The sequence below is a fragment of the Carassius gibelio genome, chromosome A1, assembly GCF_023724105.1.
Source record: "Carassius gibelio isolate Cgi1373 ecotype wild population from Czech Republic chromosome A1, carGib1.2-hapl.c, whole genome shotgun sequence".
Taxonomy (NCBI): Eukaryota; Metazoa; Chordata; class Actinopteri; order Cypriniformes; family Cyprinidae; genus Carassius; species Carassius gibelio.
The window spans coordinates 17728909-17755846 of NC_068371.1; the positions used below are offsets into that span (position 1 = coordinate 17728909).

Sequence of the window (26938 nt, forward strand, 5' to 3'; positions counted from 1 at the left end):
TGTAGCAATGACAAAATATCGCACTAAATTAAGAATTTAAATATTACAAAAAATGTACAGTAATGATGTTGTAATACTCTAAGCATTAATATTAAAAAATTAGGTTATTTTTTACAGAAAAGTACACAACAGTTATTTGAAATGTGTTGGTAAAGTTTTTTATTATTATTATTTTTTTAAATTCTCACTTCATACCAATGTTGCATAAGTTTTTTACGCATAATAGTAACCCTAGAATGTGATATTTTTTTTTTTAATAGCTGGGCTAAGATATCTCACCATTTTATTACTGTGTGAATGGGCTATTGAGGCATTTATTCAAACGATTCATTCAGACATCTGATTAATTCAAGAATGAAGCAAGTGCATGTCTTTATGAATGGACCACTGAATCATTAACAAAATTATTAATTCAAAAAAGCTAAATTATTCAGTAAGGAAACAACATTTTGTATTGTTCAGAGATGCACCACTATTCTGCTGTCATCTTTGTTTGGAACTATTTTCATTAACCAAATCGAGCAATAACAATCAACATATACAATACTGTACTAAAATGTAAGTCACTTATTATTAACTACTTATTTGAACTCTTGTATAAAGTCAATGTCAAATGTGCAATCCTTGTTTTCAGGGAAAACTGCACTCGCTTAAGCAACATGACACGGTGAATCTATCTCCATGGCAAGCATTAAAATCAGGATTTTTTAAAGGATTCCCACAGAGTATCTCACCAGATTTTGGGTCGTGAACTTAAGAGAATTCGCCACATTGTTTTTCAAGCAATGGACTGAACGTGATATGAGCGAGCAGTTGATATAGACACTTTGCCGCGATTCATTGCCAAAGTTGTACTAATACGACTGAGAGAGAGGCCTGATATCCTCTACTTAATTAGAGGGGAGAATACCCCTCTGCTAGCCAGTAGGCTATATTAAGAGTATCTCAATAACTTTGTCTTTTCTCTTTTGCAGGAATGGAACAAGGTTGGTTTAGGGGGGTTCTTCTTCAGGCAGTAATACCTTTCATTATGTTTGTGTGTGGGGGGGGGGGGGGGGGGGTTAATGTTTAAGCTCTTGTACTTAATTAATTTGGGAGCAAGAACCCCCATAAGGAACCATATCGCCAAAGATAAATTGTTTTCACTAAACTCAAGTAACTTACCAAAGTGATCCTGTCTGAAATCGAGCGCAGCGTTAGTTCAGTCAGGCCACGGAGGCATATGTTGTCATATATTTTATGTGTCATTGACCTGTGATATTTATGATTTAAAATTTATATCAAAGTTTCCATGTGACAATTCATGTTTTCATTTCATGTGTTAAATTGTAAACTGTATGTTTCTTTTCTTGGGAAATAACAGTGCAAATTCATTAGTGGCGGTGATTGGTGTCTATGCAGAAATCAAAACTATAAACGTTCTGAGAAATATTTACAGGAGTAAAAATTGTGATAACTTGCCCCTCTCTCCCCTGTGTGCTCTCGATCAAATCAAAATTAAACTCAGTTCTTGCAGTAGTCTAGTTTAGTTTGTAGTCTTTTACAGCAAGACCAGTCATTCATATCTCATTTAAAATGAAATGCTTACGGAAGTGCTGTGTTGTAGTTAGTGTCATGTTTAATAGAGGTTCAGCAGAAACTGTGTTTTACGTGTCTGTCAGGATAGTACTATCCCCTCTGCTCTCATTTATGTTAACAAACTTAAATGGCCCCTTTATTGGTTGCATTTGAGTACTTAGTTAGAAACTAAAACATCTCCAGTGAGGCAACAAACGAATCAATAAAAGGTAAACTTTTAAATATAGCACTTTGTTTTATACATATATATTCATGAAGTTGGCTAGAAAATATATTCAAAGGAACTATTCTATTCACACATATTCCTAGTTAAATAGTATTTATATGACAAAATGAGCATAGCAATAAATACAAAAATCATCATGTGTTTTCTTTTTTTTTCACATACCAGTTATACAAACAATAAATTATAAAATCAGTGCTGTGTATTTTCAGTGAAATGGCCATTTCCCATTGAGACGGTAAAACAGTACTGCATTACATTGAGTAAACAGATGAAATCTTGGAAAAAAGTTACTGCAACAAACATTGAATCACATGAGTTCATTCAGTTACTGGATTTGTGTAAAATGAATCAAACAAACAAGTTCACAAATTAAGCAACTTCAGCAGGTTTAAAGTCAACATGAAATGCATTCGCAACCCATTGCACTTTCTGTAATGTAATGCATTTCCAAATGAAACAGCATAGTCGATTAGAAAAAAAGTAGTGTATTTTGAATTTAATTGTGTTCATTTTAAAAATTACTTTTATTTACAAATTGATGAGATGGTCAAATGGAATGGAGTCAGATGATATCAAATTAGTATGAAAGATTATTTATAATGAGAGAAGGAACATGAATGAAGGTAGTGTTGATTCATGTTGACTTTAAACTGATTTCTGCAACTATAATAAGACACACATAAATCACATGTTATTGAATGATCTGGACACACATCACATATCTGAGAAGGGGTGTTAACTTGCACGAGCATTTGCAAATGTAAATAAGACAGTTTGAGCTATAAAGCATGAAAACACACTGCGTGCAATTTTGTTCCATCAGCTTCAGTGTTTCACGGTCTGAGAAATGAAGTTGTTTGGTTGAACTGAGGTGAAAAAACGATTTAAAGGAATGTTCTGGTCTCAATACAAGTCAAGCTGTTCATTAACAGAAAATTAGTTCAACTCTTCCCTCAGTTTCAAAGATTGTGTTTACAGTAACTTGCAATGGAAGTGTATGGGGCAAGACATCGTATCAGAATGAATGTCAAAAAACACATTGTTTTGAACAAGACTTTAACAAAAAATGTTGAACACGTCACCTTGTCTGTGCAAAGTTATGAACATGTAAAAGTCACTTACATCACTAACACATATCAAGATCATCTGTCAAGAACAGAAGTCTCCCAGCTAACAGAAATATTTTCTAAGACAGAAGGATCAGTGTCCTTGAGTTTAGCTCCATCCAGCCTCAGCGCACCTTCCTGGAGATTTCTAATAAGTGTGAAGACCTTTATTCGCTGGTTCAGGTGTGTTTAATTGGAGATGGAGCCAAACTCTGCAGGACAGTAGCCCTCCAGGAACAGGTTTGGACACCTCTGTTCTAAGAATATGTGCTAATGCTCCCAAAGAGTTATGAGAACACTATTCCTGATGTTCTGTGAGTGTTCAATATATCCAGTTTTTGAAATGTAAAAAAAATAAAAAATAATAATTCTTGGTTATATGAACATTAAAGGGAACATCCCATTTTCGAATTTTGCAAATATTATCGGAACTTCTGAAACCTTTATGAAAAATAAAATAAATAAATAAAATGACCAATGTATAATTTTTTTTTTGTGCTAACATTTTGATAACATTAATAAAGACCTGATAAGACAAAATTCCATTAGTGTTACTGAATTTTTTTTTTTAGTATACAGGCTTTAATAAACATACGTTTTACATTTCTGCTTTAACCCTGTGCAATTCTTGCCTCTTAGACATCCATTATAAATGTTTCACTGCAAACACAGTTTTTGATTGTTTTGAGCCTGGAACATTCCCACGAACATGTAAACGGTACGACTGTGAGTGTGTGAGTGATCGGCTGGCATTATTGCAAGTATCAAGGGCACACAGTGTCTTTCAAGCCCTGAACGCAGAAAATGACAAACATATTTTTCAAATAAGAGCCCTCTTTAGTTTTTCTGTAACAAAGAAACAAAGATCAGTTCATTGTGGGAGTTTAAGACTCAGACGAAAATAAACAGAGCGCAGAGGAACAAACACATAAACATCAGCTACAAACCTGAAAATGAGCTTAGAACCAAAGCTCCTTGTCCAAGCCACAAGCTGACATGATTGTGAACACTAGCAGGATTCAGAAAGTTCATCTGATTGAGGGGTCCACCATTTTTTTTACTTTTTTGTACATGATATTGATGCAAAGGTGCATGAATTGGTTTTTGCCATATTCAAGGCTGGAGTCTCCTTGTCCGAATCATAATGCAAAACGATTGTGAACACTAGCAGAATCCCACAGTGATTGGAACAGCATTAATATAAATGCAACTGTAAAGGTTCAGTCTATGCGCTCCACGAAGCTCACTCAGGAAGCTCACTCAGGAAGCTCATCTGACTGAGGGGTCCTCAACACTCTTTGTTTTCTGGACAAAAAACTCGTACAGAACATTTAGCTAACATACCCATTAAGTTCTGAACATTTTATTTCTGAATGAACGAAAAACAAATCATGGTTATGTGAATGTTATGGGAATGTTGCATTTTATCAATGTGAATGCATCTTAACATCACTGCCAGTGTGAACTCAAAGGGCATGTCATTTGGATTAAGGGGGTGTTTTTTTAAAGAGGCTTGGGTGATTGTGGCCACATTCTAAATCTAGAGCCATAGCTAGCTCTCTGTCACACAATTGTGAGCACTAGCAGAATTCCACCGTGTTCGGAACAGCATTTATTTAAATGCATGGTTTAGTCTATGTGCTCCACAAAGATCTTTCAGGAAGTTGGTCTGATTGAGGGATCCTCAACACTTTTTTTTTTTTTGGACATGATATTGATACAGAACGTTATGGTAACATGCCCAAAAAGTTAAACAAATGTTATTTCTGAATGTTTTTTGAACATCAGTTTTTTTATGTTTTAAAAACACTTTTCTAGGGTTACATGAACATTAGGAGAACGTTCCATTTTATCAATGATAGAAGATGTGAACGCACCTTAACATCAAACACTGCAGCAATGGTTTAAATCTCTGCCACTGTGAAGTCAAGAGGCGTATCGTTTGGATCAGGGATGTGGCTGAACATCACCGAGATCGAGGCTGGAGTCAAAGCTCCTTGTCTGAGTCACAATGCAACATGTTTGCAAACACTAGCAGAGTTCCACAGTGATTGGAACAGCATCCATACAAACGCAACTGCAATGGTTCAGTCTAAGTGCTCCATAAAGCTCAGTCAGGAAGTTTGTCTGATTGAGGGGTCCTCAACACTTTTTAATCAGGCACTGTTTGAAGGCTGATGGCCGTGTGCTGATCGGGCAGCTCTTGGACAGCTTCCCTTGAGGGTCCTTGCACTGAACTGTGCGACTCTGCCAACCCGTATCGCAAGTTCTGGAGCACGTCATCCATGATCCCATTACCCAGCGTGGCCCCACAGGTGTTGTCGGTGTCGGAGACTCCATCGTCGCAGGAACCTCAGGAGTAAACGTCATGATCTCGGCTGCTGATAATTCCGCGGCGGTTTCTGAAGTTGCAACTACTGTTCTCGGTGGAAGCGGCATTTTGCGTGGCATGAAGAAGCTGTAGTGGATTTCTAATGGTTTCTTAGAATCCGTGGCCAGAATCTGCACCACCAGGCTCTCCTGAAGGGCCCCGGGGCCCATGCTGTGAAGGGCCTCGTCCCGCTGACTCCAGCCAGTGTAGTTGAGAACAGAGCCATTGAGGGGGATGATGGTCTCAGATGTGGAGATCATGAACTTCCCGTTCAGCAGGTATTCACCTCCAGGCCGCCGCAGCGCCAGATATGCTGTGTAGCGTGATTGGCCTTTGGCTTTGTATTGTCGAACCTTCAGGTGTGTTGAACCCTCAGGAACCTTCACCACATCTGTGTAGCCCTTACTGGAGAACACAGATAACATCAGTTTACCTCATTAATCTTTTTGTCTTAATTTTTTTCCCAGTACAAATATCTAAATATTCTTAAATCAAGATGCATTTACTTGAGAAGCAAAATTACTTCAGATAGTAAGTCTTGTTAAAATACTTCTAATAAAATAAAAATCTTGTTTTCCATTTGAATTTAGTTTATTTTTCTGACTCCATTGGCATATATATTTTTAGCAACAACTTATTTAATGTTCATAGTTTCTTAGAAATTACTTTTTCTTTTAAATCTTTTCAAATTCATATTCAGGTTAGAGACCCAGTGAGTCAATGACTACGTTTACAAGCTGTTCAAATTCGGGTTATGGTCAGGTTAAGGTCACTATTCGGGTTTCTGAAACATTCGGGATAACCCGTTTACATGCGTGAGCAGAGAGAGTTACTCCTGTATACATGGAATGTGTAATCAGTCGCCAATATCCCGATGTAAACGGCGACGCACGGTTAGCGTCTGGACGTAAGACGCAATATGCGTCATTTCCGATTCTTCTTCCTGTATCCAAAGACTCAAAAGACCAAGATTCCTTGCGAATAGAACATGCGCAGAACACACATTTTGATGGGGATATGCCGAAACGCGTTTACAAGACCAAATATTCGGGTTAGAAAAGGGGTACCCCAGGTATAATATCCCGGTTTTTAAAAACCGGGATATGAGCATATCCGAGTTTTTGCCGGTGTTTACATGGCCGTGCGCGACCGGGTTATTGGCTGCATGTAAACGTAGTCAGTGTATAGAAAAATAATGTATGAACTAGATGTTGTTTAAACGCACTACTTGAGGCTTCTGGAGTCGTTTTTGTGAAAATTTTTATACTTTCGCATCTGAACAATGGCAAAACCAGAAGTGATGTAATGGGAGGGAGTGCGATCATTTTAAACAATAGGAAAACATTGGATGCAATGACAGTTCGGATGCTGAGGAAATTGTAAATGTTTATTTATACTTGTTAAATGGACCACAGCCATTCAATTTTGAGCCAACTATTACAGCCATACAATTACGAGCCTACTATGTGGCCAAGCTATGCTGCCAAGAAAGCAGGGACAGGCCATGATTTTTCTAACAATAAAGTTTCATGCTATCGATACTGGTGACCACGGACTTGACTACGAATAACTTTACTAAGAGGTCTTTATGTCCGCACAAAAAGAAGAATTGATATTCATTCATTTTACTTCACAATAACAATAATGATAACAAAAGGTCAACACAGAGAGAACATGCAAACTCCACACAGAATAAGGTACAAAATACAATGAAAACTGAATTTATAGGACTAATAGCAAATCACACTTTGGTTCCTATTTTAGAACAACTTAAAAAAAAATCATAGTAGTCTAGTTAGAGTGAAAAATTAATTCAGGTTTAATTACATATACTGTATATATAGCAGGGTTGGGTTTTTGACATGATACATAAATTATAAACTTCCCTCCAAACGATTTTAATTCTGCAGTTTTCCACATGCACCGTGATCTGTGGCAGTTCATTATTATGTATAATAAACATATCCTATCACACAGCAGAATACCACACACACACACACACACACACACACACACATACATAAATATCTGCATTCATCAAAAAAAAAAAAAAAATGCTAATTTGTTCCAGATTTGAATACTGTGTCACAGTATAATGCGATCCATCGTTTTCCTTTGTTTAAACTGACCTCACTCCTTTCCGTTACGCCACTTCCGGATGCGAATGTAACATTTTTTCAGAACAATTGAAGAAACAATTGAGCTGTACAAGAGATTTGTGATTTTGCCTTTTATTTGTTTTCTTTCAATGTTCTCCCAGGGGAAAAGGATGTCATACAAGGAACATTTCTTACTTCTATAAATCATATTAAAGCGGTCATGAATTGAGAAATCAACTTTAACTTAAGCTTTTGATATGTAAGAGGTCATCGTACTAAAAGTTTCAGAACTAAAAACATCCCTGTAACAGAAATAAATTATTTTATTGATACCAGCCATATAAATACTAGGAATGTGTGGTTGAACTTTATTTTTAATGAAGTTTCAGCTCACGCGGGTAAAACATTAAGCATTTGCTTCATTTCACCGCAGATTACTTTGTAAACAAGACACAGGCCAACGCTGAATTTGCAGAGAGAATGACATTAAAAGTCAATGCTGTGCCATCTATATTGAATCAGACAGGAATGGCGCAGCCCACTTGTATGAATAAAAAATATTTGAACTATGTGTCACTATTGCTTTAATAGAGATCGCTTTGATATGTCCTGATTATGTGTACGTGTCTAACCAGAGTCACAGAAGGCTCCAAATATGAAGGACAAAGTTTACCATGTAAAACTATTATCCAATCATAGCAGTGGGCGTTAACTTCCAAGTCTTCAATGTGGCACGCCAATAAAAAACGAGCGTTTCTCAAGCCAGCCTCAAAACCAGGGTAGAAAATAGCCTATTACTTATTGATTTAGATCTTTTTGAATGCAAAAACCATTCAAACGTCATAAGAGTTTAAAAGAGTATAAAATAATTTAAAAAAGCCAGTTCATGACCCTTTTAAACTTTCAGTTTTGCATATTTCAAGCTCAGAAACACAAACAGAGAGTGTCAGATTTCCAGACGACTTGTGTCTGAGTGTGTGTTTATAAACAACTTAGAAGATATTTGTTCCCAGAAGTGACATAAACCTGACCAAACATCCAAAAATCTCCCTCCAACGATGAACCCTTTGTTAGGATTTGGTTAAAAACAACAGAAGTGGGCCCATTTGTGTTTTCTAACCTCTTCTTGGTGAAGTTTCCAGCCACTTTGATACAGCTGTTGCCATCGCCACCGCAGATGCCACACTTGTCATACTGGAGTTTAGAGCCGATGATACTGTCGCAGCCGGTGCGAACACACTTCCCCTTCACACACACCGAACTGCTGTATGGACGGCATTCCGTCCCATCAACCACCTGCAGGAAAACCACACAAACCAAACATAACCTACTGTTTGGTATTCATTTATTACTACTAGAGATGTTCCGATACCCTTTTTCTCTTCCCGATACCGATTCCGATACCTGGGCTCAGGGTATCGGCCGATACCGAGTACTGATCCGATACCTGGGTGTATATCTGTATATACAGCTGTATATACTACTAGCCCTGTGTAAATTGCTAGAATTTTTTATGGTGTGCTTCAGACAGATCCCTCAATAAAACATGAACAAATACATGGTGAACTACTGTATTTATTACAGTATTTTTATTATCTAACATGAATTTGACAGTATTATTTATTTTCTTATGCAAAAAAGAACTTCAAATGCAGCCAAAAATCTAACACCGCAAACTAAAAAAGGTATTTAAGTTTTACAATATAACTGTATAAAAAAACTGCAACAAATAAGTCTAGGAATATAAAAAAAGATCTATTAATCAGATAATCTCTAACAAGTAAAAAACAAGTAAAAAACAAGCAACCATCTAGGCATAATTATTATTATTATAGAGATGTATTATTATTACTGTAGGCTACAACAGTAGCTTTATATATTGTCAATTTACTCATGTAAACCAAACATTTATTTTAATGGGCTGCCATGAAGATCTTTGAGTGTCTGTGTTTATGATATGACAGTATTCTCAAATGAAACGGTAAATTCTCATGAAGTGACGGTTTATGCGTTCGTGTCCTCATGACACACAGCAGAGACTACAAAACAGCGAGCTCTCGCGCATCTGTGCCAGTCACCCACAGAGATGTAGATTTTGCGGGAGTAATATTTAAATAGTATTTTGCAGTTTAATATTCACAGACACTAGTATATATTCGGCTACTGTCTGGAGCCCTGCGTTTTGACTTACACGGAAGCGACTGAACGCAGTTGCCGGTACTGAATATACTCGAGAGTCTGTAACTACCGGTACTACAGAGACATACTGCTAACCAGGGCTAAAGGGCTGCTAACGCGTTTTCATTTCTTCTTCGCTGCTCTAAACAGGGGTTGCTTGTGGCAACACAGCACAACTTCCTGTGTTTTCAATGCATTTTGAGCAGCGAAGAAGAACCGTGCAGCGGTTAGGCAAAGCTTGCGGTCATAACTAGGTCTTTTTTAAGAAAATGGTATCGGATCGGTATATGGGTTCATGTACTCGCCGATGCCGATGCCAGAATTTGTTGTGGTATCGGAGATATTTCCGATACTAGTATCGGAATCGGAACAACTCTAATTACTACAAGTAAAAAGCCTTTTTCAAATACTTTATTTAATATATTTACAGATCAACAAGAATATGCTGTTTCTACAAGTATTTATGCTTTGATTTGAAAGAAAACAGCAGATCCTTGTGGCACGGCTGACACAGAAGATATCTGAATGGGTTTGAAGTCCCATGTGAAACCTACCACTTTAAAAATCTAATGGAATTACCAGAATATCATGTACTAGAAATGGAAATCATTCCAGTAAACAAAAATGGTACCCTCGCAGTCCTTGTTTAAGTGCTCAGAAATGAAGGTTCTGTTGTCTATGACTTACTCACCCGTTGTGAGAACACTACATAGTATCCTGTCCCTTTGGCTCTGCAGGTGAGTTTGCACATGTCTTTGGGAAGCACACCGGCAAATTTTGGAACCCATTCCACAAAGGTCTTCACTCCTTTGGGATCCGTCTGAGGGCCGTTACGCACCTCACACTGTTCCTGACGGAAACTCTTACCTAACAAGGACACAAGAAAATATGAGCAAATATATACAACTATATGAAGGGCTTGTATGATATGTTGTGAAAACAATGAAATCTGTTTACTGTAAATCCCTTACTATCTAAAGCTTTGAACTAAAGATGAACTTCATAAGAGGCCATTCACACAGAATGTGCTTTTGCAATCCACTGCTCGTCTCGCACATGAAGTGGAATAAAACAGACACAGTTGAACTTTTAACCTTTTTTTTTTTACTCCCCTGTCCTGCATCTCTTAATTTTTAAACATAAAAACATGAAACACTCAATCTGGAATACCCATGCATAAGCAAACACAGACTGAGCTAATGCATACTATTGCTGTAAATATAGTATTTAATAAAAATATTAAGTCTTTTGTGTATCTGACATAAAATATGTTTAAATCGTTAGCTTAAAAACTAAGATGGACCCGGTAAGACCAGAAAACCAGCTTAAGGCAAGTTTCAGGAGGGAATTAATTGTAATTATTGCACAAGAGTTATTATAAAAAAAATTTGTTGTTGTTTTTGCTATGATTACTATTATTATTATTATTATGTAAAATGTATTTCTTAATTAAATGGCACTACTGTCATTAATACTGAGCTTAAGTCAGAGTTATTTCAGTATTATTTATATACAGTTATATAATTTTTTATATAATGAATCAGCTTTTATTTGAATGTTTCTCATTTTCATTAAAGGGGTCACATGATAAGTCATGGACGGCTGACTCCACTGTGTGACCGTCTCTCTCTATCTCACACATGCACACGCGCACACACACACACAGACGCGCGGCGCGCAAAACTCCGCGTTTGAACAGTCAATAGCAAATACTTAAACTAATAATAAAACCTACTTACAGTAGCCAATTCAGAAGTGCCAGATTGTCATAAGCCTCTTTCACACTGCACGTCGGAATCGGCAAATAGCCGGAACATTGACGGGTCGCCTTCTGTGTGAAAGCAAACATGTCCCGCGATTGATTCCGGCATTGAACCCGGGTCGGGGACCTAAAAACATTGCCAGGTTCAACCCGGGACGAGCGCTGTGTGAACAAAAGGCAGATCTAATGCCGTGTCGAAGTGATGACGCATTTTATCGAGCAACTCTTTTACCGTCTGTTTTGAAGGAACATCAACGTTCGTGAGGAAAAAATATGTGCAAACTGTAATGAAGCAGAGATCAGTTAGTTCCTGACTTTCCGCGCTGACGCCGGGATCGTTTGCTTGCTTCAGTGAAAGTATAACGTGCCTAACGTTTCCGACTCGTACATTACACGTCACGGCATGATTTCACGTGTCGTTACAGGATCTTTAAGGGTTGTGTGTGAAAGCGTGCACATATCCCGGGCAATCACTGGCAGTGTGAAAGTGCAAAATCTAGCGACCCGGGAACAATTGCCGGAACACTTTACCCGTGTATTTGCCGGATTGGCAGTGTGAAAGGGGCTATAGAAAAGTCAGAATTACCTCCTATCCTAGGTTCATGAAATCGTCATCCATAAGATGTTTTGCTGTTCTGTTGTAACTAATCTTAAAGATTCCTAAATGCATCTACTTTCGGAAGGCCAAATAAAGTGCTTTTGCTTTCGCATAGATACACAGAGCATCTCCCTAACACGGCTGCTTCAACCCTAACTGTGTTTACTGAAACCACACCTTCTTTTTTTGTGGGAACACTGTGGCGGCATTACGCAAATATTTCCACATAGTGACATAGAGATGTGGGTGTGTGTTTGAATGAGTCTTTCATGGGTTGTGGCAGAGTCTTAACTTTGAAAAGAATATCTCTTTGTATTTGATACTTCAGTCTTTGCAACTTCACAGATCTTCTTTATGCACCAAGAGCTTGTAACACTCCAAAGAGAAAATACAATTTTAAATCACATCATATGACCCCTTTAATGATAAAAGCACTGTTAAGTAAAAGCACTCACTGGCTGAAGGGCACGGCGTGACATTGCAAGACCGGTAGACGGCTCTCTTCCCGGTGCAGAAGCGGCCGTTGTTTCGGGGTGGAGGGTTATTACAGAGACGATGTGCAAACTGGACCCCACCGCCACACGTGCGAGAACAGGAACTCCATGGACCCCAGGAGCTCCAGCTGCCATGATTCGATGTCTGTGACATGACAGAGATAATCAGAAAGATTATCAGAGGAAATTAATCAGAAGATAAGATCAGAAGAGCAGACTGAAAACACACTGAATCATGTCTGAGGAATTCACTGACATGAATGGGCTAAACCGTTGAAAAAAATCACGTGTTTTATGTGAAGACGTGTGCACATCATTCACCGGCCCGTAATAAACAAGCTCAGAGCCAAAATGAGTTTGAGACCTGAACGCTGGACATTCAGAGAGAGGAAGGGTGTGTATGCATGTAGAGGGCTCAAACAAGAGGAACATTCTTCATCGGGACTAAAACAAGTCTCTAAAATACTTAATGACCTCGGAGACGCCGATTAAAATACCCTGCTAGACGAGAGGATGGGAAATTCCTGCACTTAAATGTGTTTGATACTAATCTAGTTTGGTCAGAACAGTTAGACACAGGAGGACAATATTGTTAAGAGAAGTGCTCTGCTTTAGGTTCACATGTCTGACGGTCTGAGCTGCTGACAGGGAACATTCTGGAAAGATTCTCTCAAAGTTATGTAATGTTAATAGAATGTTCATTCAAAGTTATCTGGTCTAATGCTGGCAATAAAACTGAATATTCCCCTAATGTTTCCATAAACACAATTTTTTTTGACGCAAAGTGACAATAAAGCCATTTATAATGTTAAAATGATTTTTATTTATTTTCAGCTTTGATCACAGAAATACATTACATTCTGCAATATATGCACATAGAAGGCACTCATTTGAAATTGTAATAATATTTCATATATATATATATATATATATATATATATATATATATATATATATATATATATATATATATATAAATAACATTTTTAATGCAGTTTTGATCAAATAAATGCAGCCTTGGTGAGCAGAAGAGACTTAAATAATTCAAAAATCTTACAGACCCAGGGCACTAGTGAACACTATGTAGATGTTATTCTGAAGGTGAACGTATTGAAATGCTGAAGAGGAATCAATATGATGAAGTGAGAGAGAAAGCAGAAGAGAGAGAGGTTCATGGATGTGTTTGAAGAAGTGCAGGAGAGTTGGAGCAAATGATGAGAGACGTAGAAGACCCACTGAGATGCTCTTCACTGGAAAACATTGTGGAGCACTGCAGAAATGGACCGAAGAAACTCATTTGAAACACAGATTTTATGTTTTGTTATGTGAAGGAGACAGCGGTGAGAAATATCAATTCGGTGAAGCTCAGAGAAACACTGCAAACCAGATGTGGTAAGAAAATGGGTGCCATTCAAATGGACAAATGAGAGCAAGTTGTTTAAAGGCTCAACAGGACAAACATCTCTAATGTCCTTGGTCATCTAGCATCCTTACAAAATTATGATTTTTGGTTGGGTGAACTACAACTTTAATAATTTATTTTCTTATTTTTATTATTATTACTATGAAAATACTAAATTATTTCTTTAATGAAATGATACTCTAAATAATAAACTAAAACTGCATGTAGGTGGTGGTAAATGTCTTAATGAATAAGTCATCGAGTCATTTATTCATTCGTTTGATTCGTTCAAATGGCTGATTCATTTAGGAGTGAAGTAAATGGTTCTTTATGAATGGTTCATTGAATCATTAAGGCCCTGGTATACTTCAAACAAAGTTTGTTTCCGTTCTTCGTTTGGGGGCAAAAAGAAGTTCGAAAAGGCTGAGCGACGGTAATATTTCGACACCCCCGCGCTGCTGGAGGCGGGGTGCAGTTTAATGTAAACATGACTCATGACGGCCGTGTGTATCCCCACAACACAACAATGATGAAATGATGAAGTGTAGGCAATCTAGGTGTGAGAGGGGCACCAATGGTCAGAATATTATAGACAAAAGAATAATGTTTAGCAGCAGTTCAGAGTCAAGTATCATATTTGGAATACAAAAGAACCATAATCAATCCTTTATGGGAAGTGTGAATGTCTCATAGTCTGTAAAACTTTAGCATGATGTGGGAAAAAATATTGGAGTCAGTTTGTTAATTTATTTTATTAGTGTTCATTTATTATGTTAAACTGGATAAATTGTTTCACCTTTTTATATTTTATGTGGTCTTATGATTTACTTTTGATAAAAACAAAGGTTTATTATTGTATGTTTATATATATTAAATATTTTTTAAATACAAAATCAAAAAAAAAAAAAAAATGCCAAAGTACATAAAAACTCTAACTAAAATGAAAATAAGACCTGATTATAAAATATTTGCAAAATATTAATTGATTCCAGATATTATGTATATAAGAATAGATACAAACCTAAAACTGAAATAAAAATAAATAAAAACTATTTATATATATTAAAAAGTGATAAAAATGACAAAAGCAGTAAGCACACAACAAAATGAAATTTTCTTTTTACAACAATATTTAAATGTATTACATAAAAATAAAAGCTAATTTGAGTTATTAATAAAAACTACAATAGTATATAACCAATACTAAAATAACACTGGAGCAGCTCAAAATCAACACTGATCAATGTAAAACAGCATGGAAATTCAACAAGTAAACATGAAATGCAATTTGCAATTTGTTTTACTAACATAATGTGACCTTATTCAAAGTGAAAAAGGTTATTCAACAATATATATTGTGAGACTTGATTTTTCAAAAGATGATAAATATGCGGAACCCATGACATCGAAATGAAATAGAAATGTATAAGGCATTAAGATGAAAGATTATGAAGACGAACAAGACATTTGTTAATTTGACACCAATCTTAATCTCTGCTCTTACCGAGTAGTGTCTCTTTCGGGTTTTGTCCATACATTTCCCCTGAAGACAGATCCGTCCCTTCCCACACGGTGTTCCTTCCACAGCTGGCAGTTTCTTGGTCAGACACACCATCTGTCCCTTCCTGATGATGGCACACCACAGACGAGCGCACACATCCATCCCGGGACAAACAGTGTACTCCGGCCCGAAGGCCAAATGGCATTGCTGAACCGCATCATAACTTTGACCAGGCAACTCCTCTGGACCCAGGAGAGGCAGACGAGGAGTGTCCAACAGACACTCAGCTACACACACAAACCACAAGAGACATATGTCAGGATGATTATGGACAAATCGTGTGCAAAATGTTGATTTTCGTTTTTTTTTTTTTTTTTATGTTTTATGTTTTGAAAGAAGTCTTTTCTGCTTACCAAGACAGCATTTATTTGATCAAAATATAGTAAAAAAAAGTGAAATATTATTACAATTCAAATTAGTTGTTTTCTTTGTTAATGTATTGTAAAATCTAATTTATTCCTGTGATCAAAGCCGAATTTTCAGCATAATTATCACATGATCCTTCAGAAATCAGACTAATATTCTGAAATGCTCTTCAAGAAACATTTCTGATTATTATCAGTGCTGATCGTGCGGCTTCATATTTTGGGCCATGATTCCCAAATCTTATTTTTCAGGACTGTTTGATGAATAGAAAGTTGAAAAGAACAGCATTCATTTGAAACTGAAAATTTTCTAACATTATAAATGCCTTTAACATCACTTTTAATAAATTTAATGCAGCCTTGATGAATAAAACTATTACTTTCTTTTTCTTTTTCTTTTTTATTACTATTTTAGATCAAAAACATTGTCAAAAGCTGCTTACTAATAACATATTTGTGCAGATGTCTTTATTTTTAACCCCCTGGTATTGTCATTTGGGAGTCACACTTTGTGTGTTCGTGGTCAGAAGTCACCGGACACCTCAAATGTAACTTATATATAAAATATATATTTTCGGTGAAGACATTGTACTATATTTTTGTTCAATAATAGTTAGAATTTTTCATTTTAAATTTTTTAGGGAATTTCAAGGAACTATTATATTATTATAATTATATTTTTCCCCCATAAAAAAGTCTAATAATTTTATAATTATAGCATTATTATGTTAAATAATAATGTTAAAACAGAGACAATGCTTTTATAATGCACTTTTTGAAGTCAGATTAGTGAACTTATGCAATTCCAGTGTTTAAGCCACTAGAATCCTATAGAGCTCTATATAAAATTATTGCTACATGTGTGACTGCATCATATAATAATTGTTAATTAATGATATTAATAATGTCGTCTAGCTGACTACGTCTTGTATTCATTTTTTCTAAAGATCCTGTCAAATGTGCACAAACTGACAGTCACCACCATAAGCTAATGCTAAATATTGTAGAAACATAATTTTCTGTAAAGTTGCTTTGTAACGATTTCTATTGTAAAAAGCGCTATACAAATAAACTTGAATTTAATTGAATTGAAAAAGGCTTATATATTTTAGTTGTTTTTAGATTTAAATTTTGGAAGTTGTGGATTCGGATTTATATTTAGACATTCTCAAAGAAATTTTCTTGTAAATGTTCAGAGTTTTGTATTTATTTTTTTAATATTGGTTAGAAATGTCATGATTCAGTTTTGAATCTAATTTGAAATTAGCCTTATAATCATTACCAAATGTTGCAATATGTTTGAGAAAAGCAACATCAAACTCAGTCATTTTGAGCAGCAATGTTCAAACATGATTGTTTTTCTCACCATTGCCATCATCGAAGAAGTCTGTGATGGTGGCGGACGTGCAGCGGCTCCAGGGTTTGGATGCGTCGATGGAGGTCAGGATGGACGACATTAGCCGTTTGTCTTCAGTGGAGCCGAATTGCTCCTCGCAGAACTTGGAGTCGTCATGTGACAGACCCAGCAGATGCCCTGCACACAGGAAGTGATGTCATCAGCTTGCATTAGAGTGCACATAGATGTTCATGCATGCGTGTGTGTTTACCAATCTCATGTGCCACTGTAAAAGCTGCGTGCAGCCCGTCATCCTCAATGATGGCACAGCTCCTCTCTGGTGTACACACGGTTCCCACGTCAGCCATGCCCAGAGTGTCACATGAGTGATGACCGCACAGATCCTGCACACATCAGCAACAACACGGGACATCAGACCCATTGCTCACACCTGCCTACATTCACACCATCACAAACAGCGTTACTTTAGTATTAATTATTTAGTTTAGTTTTTATTCATATTCTTAAATTAGCTTTTTATTTTTATATTTTCATTTTCGCTTTTAGTTTAATTTTTTACTAATTGTGTTATTAGCTTTTGTAGTTTTTACTATTTAGATTTAACTTACTATTTTAACTTATTAACCTATTAATTATTTTATGTTGATTGTACTACAGTTACTAAAATGAAATCAAGAAATAAAATGGCAACTGGTTAGCATGCTAAGCTAGCTAGCATTAGTAAAAAAAAACACACACAAAAAAACAAGCATGGTATATTTGATGAGGTATTTCTCATGAATGGTAGCAAATATCGAAAATCTGTTCAGTCATTTCTGTGCAGCTCGTTCCAAAGATCATTTAGTCAGATTTTCAACAAAACTGGACAAACTTTGTAGGAGGAGTAATGGAAATATAATTCAATATTTTTTGTATTTCATATTTCATTGGTGGCCCTGTTGCCAAATTGGGCATGGACCCTTACATCACGGTGTTGATGAAGCATACCAAGATTAATTTCGCTTGACTGTTGTTTGAAATAATCTTTAATTAAAGCTGAATATCAAAATTCTGGACAAATTTTCAAGGAGGAGTAGCGAAAATAACAGAACACTGTACTTTTCAAAATGTAATGTAATGGGCGAAGTCTTCATGTAAGCTGTTGAATGTGTTCATCATGAGGAGAGTGATCAGATTAACTTAATTTCATAGAGCAAAGTGTTGAAAATATATAATTGTTTGAAAAGGGAAATTTTGAACTGGTGGTGGAGCTATATGGCCCTAGAGACCCAAAAGTTCAGCTCACTATTCAGGACCACCACTGCAAGTTGGTTGGAAGTTGGCTGCCACTGTAATAATAATAATAATAATAATACAAAAGCAATAGGGGCTACACCCCTTCAGGGCTTGGCCTCTAATTAATACATTTTGTACAAAATAATTAAAATGATTAATTTTAGTGCTTAAATTTAAATTTTATTTAGTTATTTTCCTAAGCAATATACATTTTTTTTGTTATATTTTATTTCAGATTTATTTCAATTAATTTTTAAATTAACAAGATTATTATTTTATTTTTTATCCCGGTTCAAAAAAAAAATAAAAAATGTAAATAAATAAATAAATTCTGTTTACATTTATTAATTTAGCAGATGCTTTTATGCAATACAACTCATGACAGAGCTGACAATAGTCATAATATTCAACACTGTTTGTTAGATTAGATTAGATGAAAATAGATTTGATTACATTAGGGAAACAGTAGTATATTACACTGCTTTCACAATTGCAAGATGAAAGCATGAACAAATTAGGTCTAATATTTAATACATTTACAATAATAATGGATCGAAGACATCCCAAATCTGTGGAAAACTTTACAGATTCTGGAAATGTGAACTGATTATTAAGCATTGCCAAATATTATTTATACCTGGCTTTTAGAATGTCTTCTGACCTGATGTCACTAACCTGAAAATCTCATTAATTTTCTACTATTTATACTTGACCGAACTTCCATTTGTATATTTTTAGGTCTGATTAAATTAATGAAAACAATTAACACTGACTCACAGACAGACACACAAATCGGACTGGCTGATGTTTGCTGGTTCAGTGCGAGTGCATGGAAACAGCCTGGACTGAAAGCTGCTCTACACACGATCACATTTATAAAAACCGGCACAGTAAACAGCTTGAGAACGAGTTTAGCTCATGACCTCAGCGGAGCACATGTGTAATGTGTAATCAGGAGAGAGCCTGAGCTCACGCATCTACAGCTCACGTTCACATACTCCTAACGAGTATAGAAATGACCGATGACTGATCATTCTTACAGCTTTCATCTTTTGTCTTATTCTTAGTAGATTTATACATGTTCAGCAGTGACTGTGAGTGTTTGCATTGTGCAAAACCCACAGCCGTGATGCTTGAAACATCTGGATGGTTACAAGGATGTTTTTCACATAAAAAACAACACACATTTTCTTGAGAACTTTTAAAAAGCATGTTGAGTTTCCACAGTAATTAATAGAGCAACTTGAATTCTGAGGAATTCTTGTCTGGGGATTACATATTTCGGGAAACTTTATTTTGTTTAAATATATTCTTATTTTGAGGGAAATACTTCGTCCAAAGGACGAGCTGGAAAAAGAGGGAAATATTGAGGGAAAATTTCAACTACAGATCACTTTGAGAGATGCATGCAGCACAACAAAAACAAAACAACAACAACAAATTCCTTTTTGCATTGACACTTATTTTTCTTATTTTAAACACAAACCAGTTTTGTTGGAATAATGAGTAAATTCGGCAATCAATGTAAATGCAATAATTTTCTAAATGCATGCTGTAGGTTTTATTTTGAACAATCATGCATATTTCATGTTTAATCAATGTTTTGACCCAGAAATGTTTAATCAAATTATCATGTCTGACATATGCAGGACTTGAAATAAATACAATGCATAATGAAAATACATTTTTTTAATGATTTAATTGAAATAAATTAAACTAAAATTAGAACAAAACAAAAAAGTATAATTTAAATCGAATTCCAAATATTAACAAAAACTATAAATTATATAAATATTACTAAAAGGACTGAAACCAAGCTCTTGTCCTACATATTAATTTATTTATTTATTTTCAGTAATCCATACATCAGACGCTGGATATATGTCACAGCACAAAATGGAACTTAATATCATCTCAGCTCAAAAAACAAACAAACAAATAAATAAAAATGCAAAAACTGAAGAAAAAATCCCTTACTACATTTTCTGCAAATGGTCTTCTAATCATAATCAATGTTTCGATGCATTTACTGGAAAAAGAAAGGCTTTTTGCACTGAGAAATGATCCGAAAAGTTATAAGGTGCCGGGTGCTCACAGGTCAGTCCAGAACATCAACTCACATGCAAACGTAGATAAACACACAGGAACGCTGATATCCTGACGCCTTTCGCGTTTGGCAAAGGTTCTGAGTAAACATGTCGATGCAGACAGACAGGAAGACGAGCGGGAGGAGCAGACGACTCTGGATATTTGATTCTACAATGCTGCGAGTTTCTGTCACCTGGTTCTGATTTACATGGCAAACATATGGCCTTGGGCTGCTGATCTGGGATCTGTTCTCATAAGTCGCTCAGTGATGAGAGGAACATCAGTACTGATCTGAGTGAAGGGGTTCAGTCATGACAATTCTGGCCTGTTTGGATCTACGAAATCAGATGTCTTAGGATATTTCTCATATTCAGTGTTATTTTTAGTGTAGCTGAGATTTTTTTTTTTTCTGTTTTCATGTTAAATTTAGTTAAATATTTAGTAATTTTGTTTTATGTCATTTGTGTCTGTGTGTGTGTTTATATACACACACACACACTAAATAATTAACACCAAAACTTAAATAAACCGTAATATACCAGGTTAAGTTTTAATTATGTTAGTCAAGTTAAACTAAATGAGTAAAATAAGAAATCTTGCCTTATCAATTAGGTGAAATAAAACAATTTTAAGTTTTTTATATTTTATTTTATTGTTAACATTTATTTTTATTATTAAGTTTTTTTTAAATATTTTATGGTTTTAGTTTTAGTTAATTATAATTAACTTTAAATTAATGCATTTTCTTGGATTGAAATGTATGAAGTGATTTTTAAATATATTTTAGCAAATATATTTTGGGCCTTTTTAATATTTTGCATTATATTTAAATATATTATTGAAAATATAGATTATTTGCTGTATGGGATTAAATAATACTGTTCCGTTCCTCTAACATCTCAGATCCTGAAAATCCCTGAAATCAACAGTTTGCTTGAACAAAATAATATTCAATATATCAGTCATATATCAGTTCCTCTTGTGTCAAAAACAAATTCTTTATCCTGCAGAGTTTCTCGGCCGAGGCCGGATCTGATCACAGACTGTTGCTACCCAACGCTGGCATGGATCATAAGGATTTAGGACAGTGGGAGTGCAGACGGATGGATTCAGAGCATCCAGAATATCTCAAGAGGTTTTCAGTGAACTGTCAACATATAGCAGCTGAAACACCAGACGTGTGAAATGCCCCAGACAGACGGTGGTGGAGACGCATGAGAACACTGCAAACATGATCATATATGTTAGAAATCACTGCAGGAGACATTAGACCAAACATGGATGATTATGAACAGAAAGAAGGACTACATGTACAAATGTTTGTCTTATAAAATCACATGTAAAAATCACACATGAACTCTCTCTCATACTCCTGAACAAACTGTACAGTATTTACTCTGTCTGTACACATTCATACACCCACTGTGTGTACAGTACATAGTGTGTGCAAGCAGTATAAAGGCTCAAAAGGGCAGGTGAACTAATGTACCAGCCATAAAAATGGTTATGTGTCTTATATGCTATAAAACATTTTAATAAATAAATAAATAATCATTGTATTTTATAAATACCTAACTTAAAAAAAACTACTATACTTGCAGAATTATAAACATATAAAATTTTTGAGCAAAAGCTTTTTTGTTAGAACTAATAAAAATGATTAATGGGGTCATATGATGCAATTTCTATTTTTCATTTTCTGTTATGTAGCTTTTTGTGCATTTAAAAGAGAAGGCTGATTCGGCCCAGGTTAAAGTGGCTCATTCAAACACGCCCTCACATGTCTACATCACCATGTGGAAATATTTGTGTAATGCCGCTCAAATGCTCACGCAAAGGAAGAAGGCCTAGTTTGGTTAAGATTTGTTTACAACAGAACAACACAACCCAGATGTAACACATTTTATGGACACATTTGTGAACCTAGAGTACAAGGCTGGCTGAGCACAAATGGTATTTATAAAAAAAGAAAAAAAGAAAGTAAATTCTGACTTTGCTATGACAATCTAGCAATAATTCTGAATCAGCGACTGTAAGTATGTTTTCCTAATAGTTTAAGTGTTTGCTATTGACTGTTCAAATGTGGACTTTTGAGCAGCGCAGAGTAACGTGTGTGTGTGTGTGTGTGTATGTGTGTGTGTGTGTGTGTGTGTGTGTGAGGGGAACAGGGTCTCATCACAGCAGAGTGAACAGCCTGTCAGAAATCATAGAACACCATCAGCTGTCTTAACTGTGGCTTGTGTACTGCATTATCACTGTGTCTGTCACGCGACTCTGTTGTCCTTTCGGGCTTGAACTGATGGTAAAAAATAACTACATTATTAACTGTCATGATATTTACTCTGAAAGCTGAAGCTTGCAATTATGGAAAGGGGGTTAGATTTCCAACATGTTGTGGTGTTTGGCCAATCACAATGCACTGGGTAAGCTGGCCAATCAGAGCAGACTGTGCTTGTTGGAAGGAGGGGCTTTGAAAATGATACGTTTGAGAGAGGCAGGGCATAGAGGACCTACAATGATGTACAATTTTTGAAAAATAATGTTTTCTTTTTTAACTTTAAAGCATGTCAACATATTCTGTTACACCAAATGCACAAAATAATGATATTTAAAACAAGTCTCGTTGTATTTAGGTTTTCATAATCTGTTTGAATAAAAAAATATGTATATTAATGGATAAATCTGTATATATTAAATAATGAATTATTTAATTTACAAGTGTCATGTTTGTGATTTTTATTCATGTAAGCCATAGTTTCTGACCTGTAAATCAAAACAGACTCATGATTTTATGAAATCAATTTCGGATTCATTTATTCAGAAACACAAGCATCTTAATGATGTTTGTGTACTTTACTTTCATTTACCCCAAGATGTTTCACTCAGTTTTGAATGGGGGAAAATTGCGACACTCAATATGGCCGCTCTATCAACAAGTCCTGTCTTCTGAGTAAAAGAGCAAATAGCTAATCAGTAAAGTCAAGGCAAGCCTGCAACCTTTAGCTAAACATGTTTTTATGGCTAATGCTAATGCTTTGGGTTTGGCAGTACGTGGTAAAGGAGACCAGAGGCCATTTTTTTTTCAATGGATGTCATTGGAGAAGAGGCTTCACTACGCTGAATTAACAGCTTTTTTGAGGAAACAGCTTATCAGTTAATAAATCAAGAGCCTTTCGGCTAATCTTCATAATGTTTTATACAAATGGAGTTTCATAAAATATAATGTGAGGATATTTTGGACTCTGCCAAAACTATTGCTCTGACTGAGGTAAGGCTGCTCTCAGTGGGTTCATGAGCGCCGAATGGCTGCTGATGTCCTGGAGCCACTGGTCTATATAATATATAATTTCCCAGGGAATTCATGAACTGATCAAATGCACACCTTGAAAGAAACATACATTGCTTCAAAGAAATACATCTGCCAAGTACAAAAATGTAAACTGTGCCTGGCCTCAATGATATCAAACATGTTGCAATCCCAGCTAACAGGGAATGTTCTCACAATGTAACGGCGTGAGTAATGACTTCAGTAATGGCGTGTAAAACAATAATTCTCACAAGCCACTTTGGAGGGTTTAATCAGGGTTTCAGTGTGGCCTTAAAAAGTCCTAATTTAGTGACATCAAATTTAAGGCCATTTAAAACCTTAAATGCCTCATAAAGTAGTGTTTATCCCTGCTGAAAAAAAATACAACTGGACTAAAACCTGTTCATTGGTGGTTTTAGAGTGTTTTTGACCACTTCTTTAGCTGGTCAGGCTGGAAAGCAGCTAACTAACCAGATAAAACCAGCTTGGCCAGGCTTGGAGCCCAGCTTAAACTAGCTAAAACCAGCCAACCAGCTTAGTCTGGTTTGTTTGTTTGTTTGTTTGTCAGCAGGGATGAAAGCAGATCTGCTTTTTATACAGCCGTTACTGGCAAACTGCTATATTTTAGCATTTTATAAAACTTTTTGTTTTTGTGAAAACCTTTGTCTGAAATGTAAATCATGTAATTTTCCATTTTAATATATTAGCCTACTCTGCTCATACGGTATTCTTTGTTATTTGTGTAGCTCTTAAAAATGTATTTAAAAAAACCTTCAGATACCCTGTGTAAATATGGAAACAAAGAGAAGAAAATGGAAGTCAGGTTGAGAATGGCTGGTATATGATCAGCAAAGAGAATAATGAACTGCTCTGACTGTAGGATGTACGGTGGTGAAAAGCTGAAAGACAAAATGAATGTGTTCTTCTATGCTGTTTGCTTCTAGAAGACATTTTTTCTACTCTGCATGTTGTTAATAAATATTTAAACAGTGTTTCTCTTTCTAGTTTTTTTTGTTTTGTTTGTTGTTTTTCTCTTTTGAATTAATGTTATGCACCCATCCACCACATTTATTGCAATAAGAAGCTACTCTTTTTATGTCTTAGACTGCATGTTTTCATAAAAAGGGAGCTTTACACACAACTTTATTAGACCTAAATATTTGATGATTTGTGTCAGTGTTTTACAATTCATGAGGTCTTGATTTGGGTGTGTACAGCAGTAATTTACACTTAAAAGGGTTGTAAGGTTCTAGTGCAAGTACATTTTAGCACACCATAGTCAACTTTAATGACATAAAACATATTTTCTGACAACAAAATTGTGGCCAGTGAAAATGCTGAGTGGCTAGTAACTTAGGAAATCCACTAACCACAGTGGCATAAGAAGAACACTTGTAGAGCATATAGATATGTTTTTTTCCCTTTTTGATGATTCTCTGTAAACACTTTTGTTGTTTGGAAATAAAGCAACGCAAATATTCTGCTAAACTTCTCCTTTTTGTTCCACAGACGAAAGTAAGTCATACAGATTTTGAAAAAAAAAAAATATATATATTTCTTTTTCGACAAATATTTTTTCTCTAACAAATATCTAGAATCAGTCTTAGTCATGAGGCAGAGGAAGCTTTGTGCAGCAGCAGCAGAGAGGAAATGATGCTTTGGTTATTTCTTAGCCTTTGTATTCCGGTTTGGAGGCATTTCAGAGCTCTCAGTAGGTGTCTGTGGGCCTCTGCTGCCCATCATGGCTTGTTGACATGGTGTACTTCACAACCACACACTCTTATACACACACTGTACGCCACCAGGTGTGTCAGACTCCACACCACTAGAGGAAAGACTCCGCTGGCTCGTCCACCCTTCAGACGCTGCCAACAAAAGCTACAATTCTCTGTGGAATCTGGTGTGGTGGCCCTTGTGAGAGGGAAACAACGTCAGCAGCACTTACAGATGCCAACCGAGGGCAGCTGGGAATGAATGCCAGTCACAATTCTGCTGCTGGAGGAAATAGTTATGTAGTTAAAGGAATAGTTCAACCACAAGTGAAAACTGAGTTACTTCATGGGAACAGATTTGGGGAAATTTTACATTCCATCACTTGCTCACCAGTGGTTCCTCTGCAGTGAATGGGTGCTGTCAGAACGAAACTTCAAACCATCCATAATCCATTAAAAATGCTTCCTCCCATGAATCCCATTTTCCTGTCACATCGAAATCCCCCCACATATTTATTTAGAACTGTTCTGGGGTGCGTTTCCCAAAAGCATCGTTAGCCAACTATGGTCGCAAGTTCTGTCGTTACCCACATAGTTCAACGATTCTGTGTTTCCCGGATACCATAGTTCAATTGAACATTCGCAAACAGTGTCGCAAAGCTCTCGACCTGTGGTTAGCAAGGGATATGGGCTTAAATAAATATGCTCTTGGGAACATTAGGGAAGCTAACATGCAGTGCAATCTATATATTACATTCTATCTTAATAAAAAATACTTTTTAATTATGTATATTTGCTTGTCAACTAAATGCGCCGTTTTCGAAGAGAAGGGAATCCTGGAGTATTGCGGAAGAGGGAACCCGCGATGAATCCAACATCAAATAAAGCAAAATAACAGGGAACAAAACATAGTTAATTAGTCATCAGGTGTCATGTTCAATAAAGCAACATCTTATGAGATGTCTAATTGGTTAAATAGTTATTCCTGCACCACATGCATGTGACGGCATTAACAATGGCCCTTGTTCTTGAACTAATGTGGTTCAAACGATGGAGATGTGACCGTTTTCGGGAAACAGTCTTAACTAGCTAGTTTGTTTCAACCACAATGAATGGTATATTTTTGTTTGTTTGTTTGTTTGTTTGTTGTGTGTTTGTTTGTTTCTAATGACGTACTGGAAATCACATTGGTCATTCTGATGGCACCCATTCACTGCAGAGGATCCATTGGTGAGCAAGTGATGCAATGCTACATTTCTCCAAATTTGTCTACATGAATCATCCAAATCTTGGATGGGCTGAAGGAGAGTAAAATTTCTTTAAGTTTTTGGGTGAACTATCCCTTTTAAACTGCCTGTAAACATCACTCAAAATATGATTTCTTGGTAACACTTTGGAATAAGGTTCACTAATTGATGCATTAGATATCAATACTTCAAAGGGGGGGTGAAATGCTATT

The 26938-nt window shown here is 36.0% G+C and overlaps 1 protein-coding gene across 1 annotated transcript in view; it reads right to left on the reverse strand.

The window, feature by feature from the left end:
• Positions 1–1793: 1793 nt before the first annotated feature.
• Positions 1794–26938, reverse strand: part of LOC127999682 (A disintegrin and metalloproteinase with thrombospondin motifs 5) — a 31130-nt gene continuing 5985 nt past the window's right edge. Inside the window, exons 2-8 of the mRNA XM_052592244.1 lie at positions 17348–17480; positions 17107–17274; positions 15319–15602; positions 12374–12557; positions 10250–10425; positions 8501–8676; positions 1794–5686 (exon numbers count right to left, since the gene is read on the reverse strand). Coding sequence (XP_052448204.1) covers positions 5053–5686; positions 8501–8676; positions 10250–10425; positions 12374–12557; positions 15319–15602; positions 17107–17274; positions 17348–17480 — 1755 coding nt within the window. The 3' untranslated portion in view covers positions 1794–5052. The remainder of the gene's footprint in view (positions 5687–8500; positions 8677–10249; positions 10426–12373; positions 12558–15318; positions 15603–17106; positions 17275–17347; positions 17481–26938) is intronic.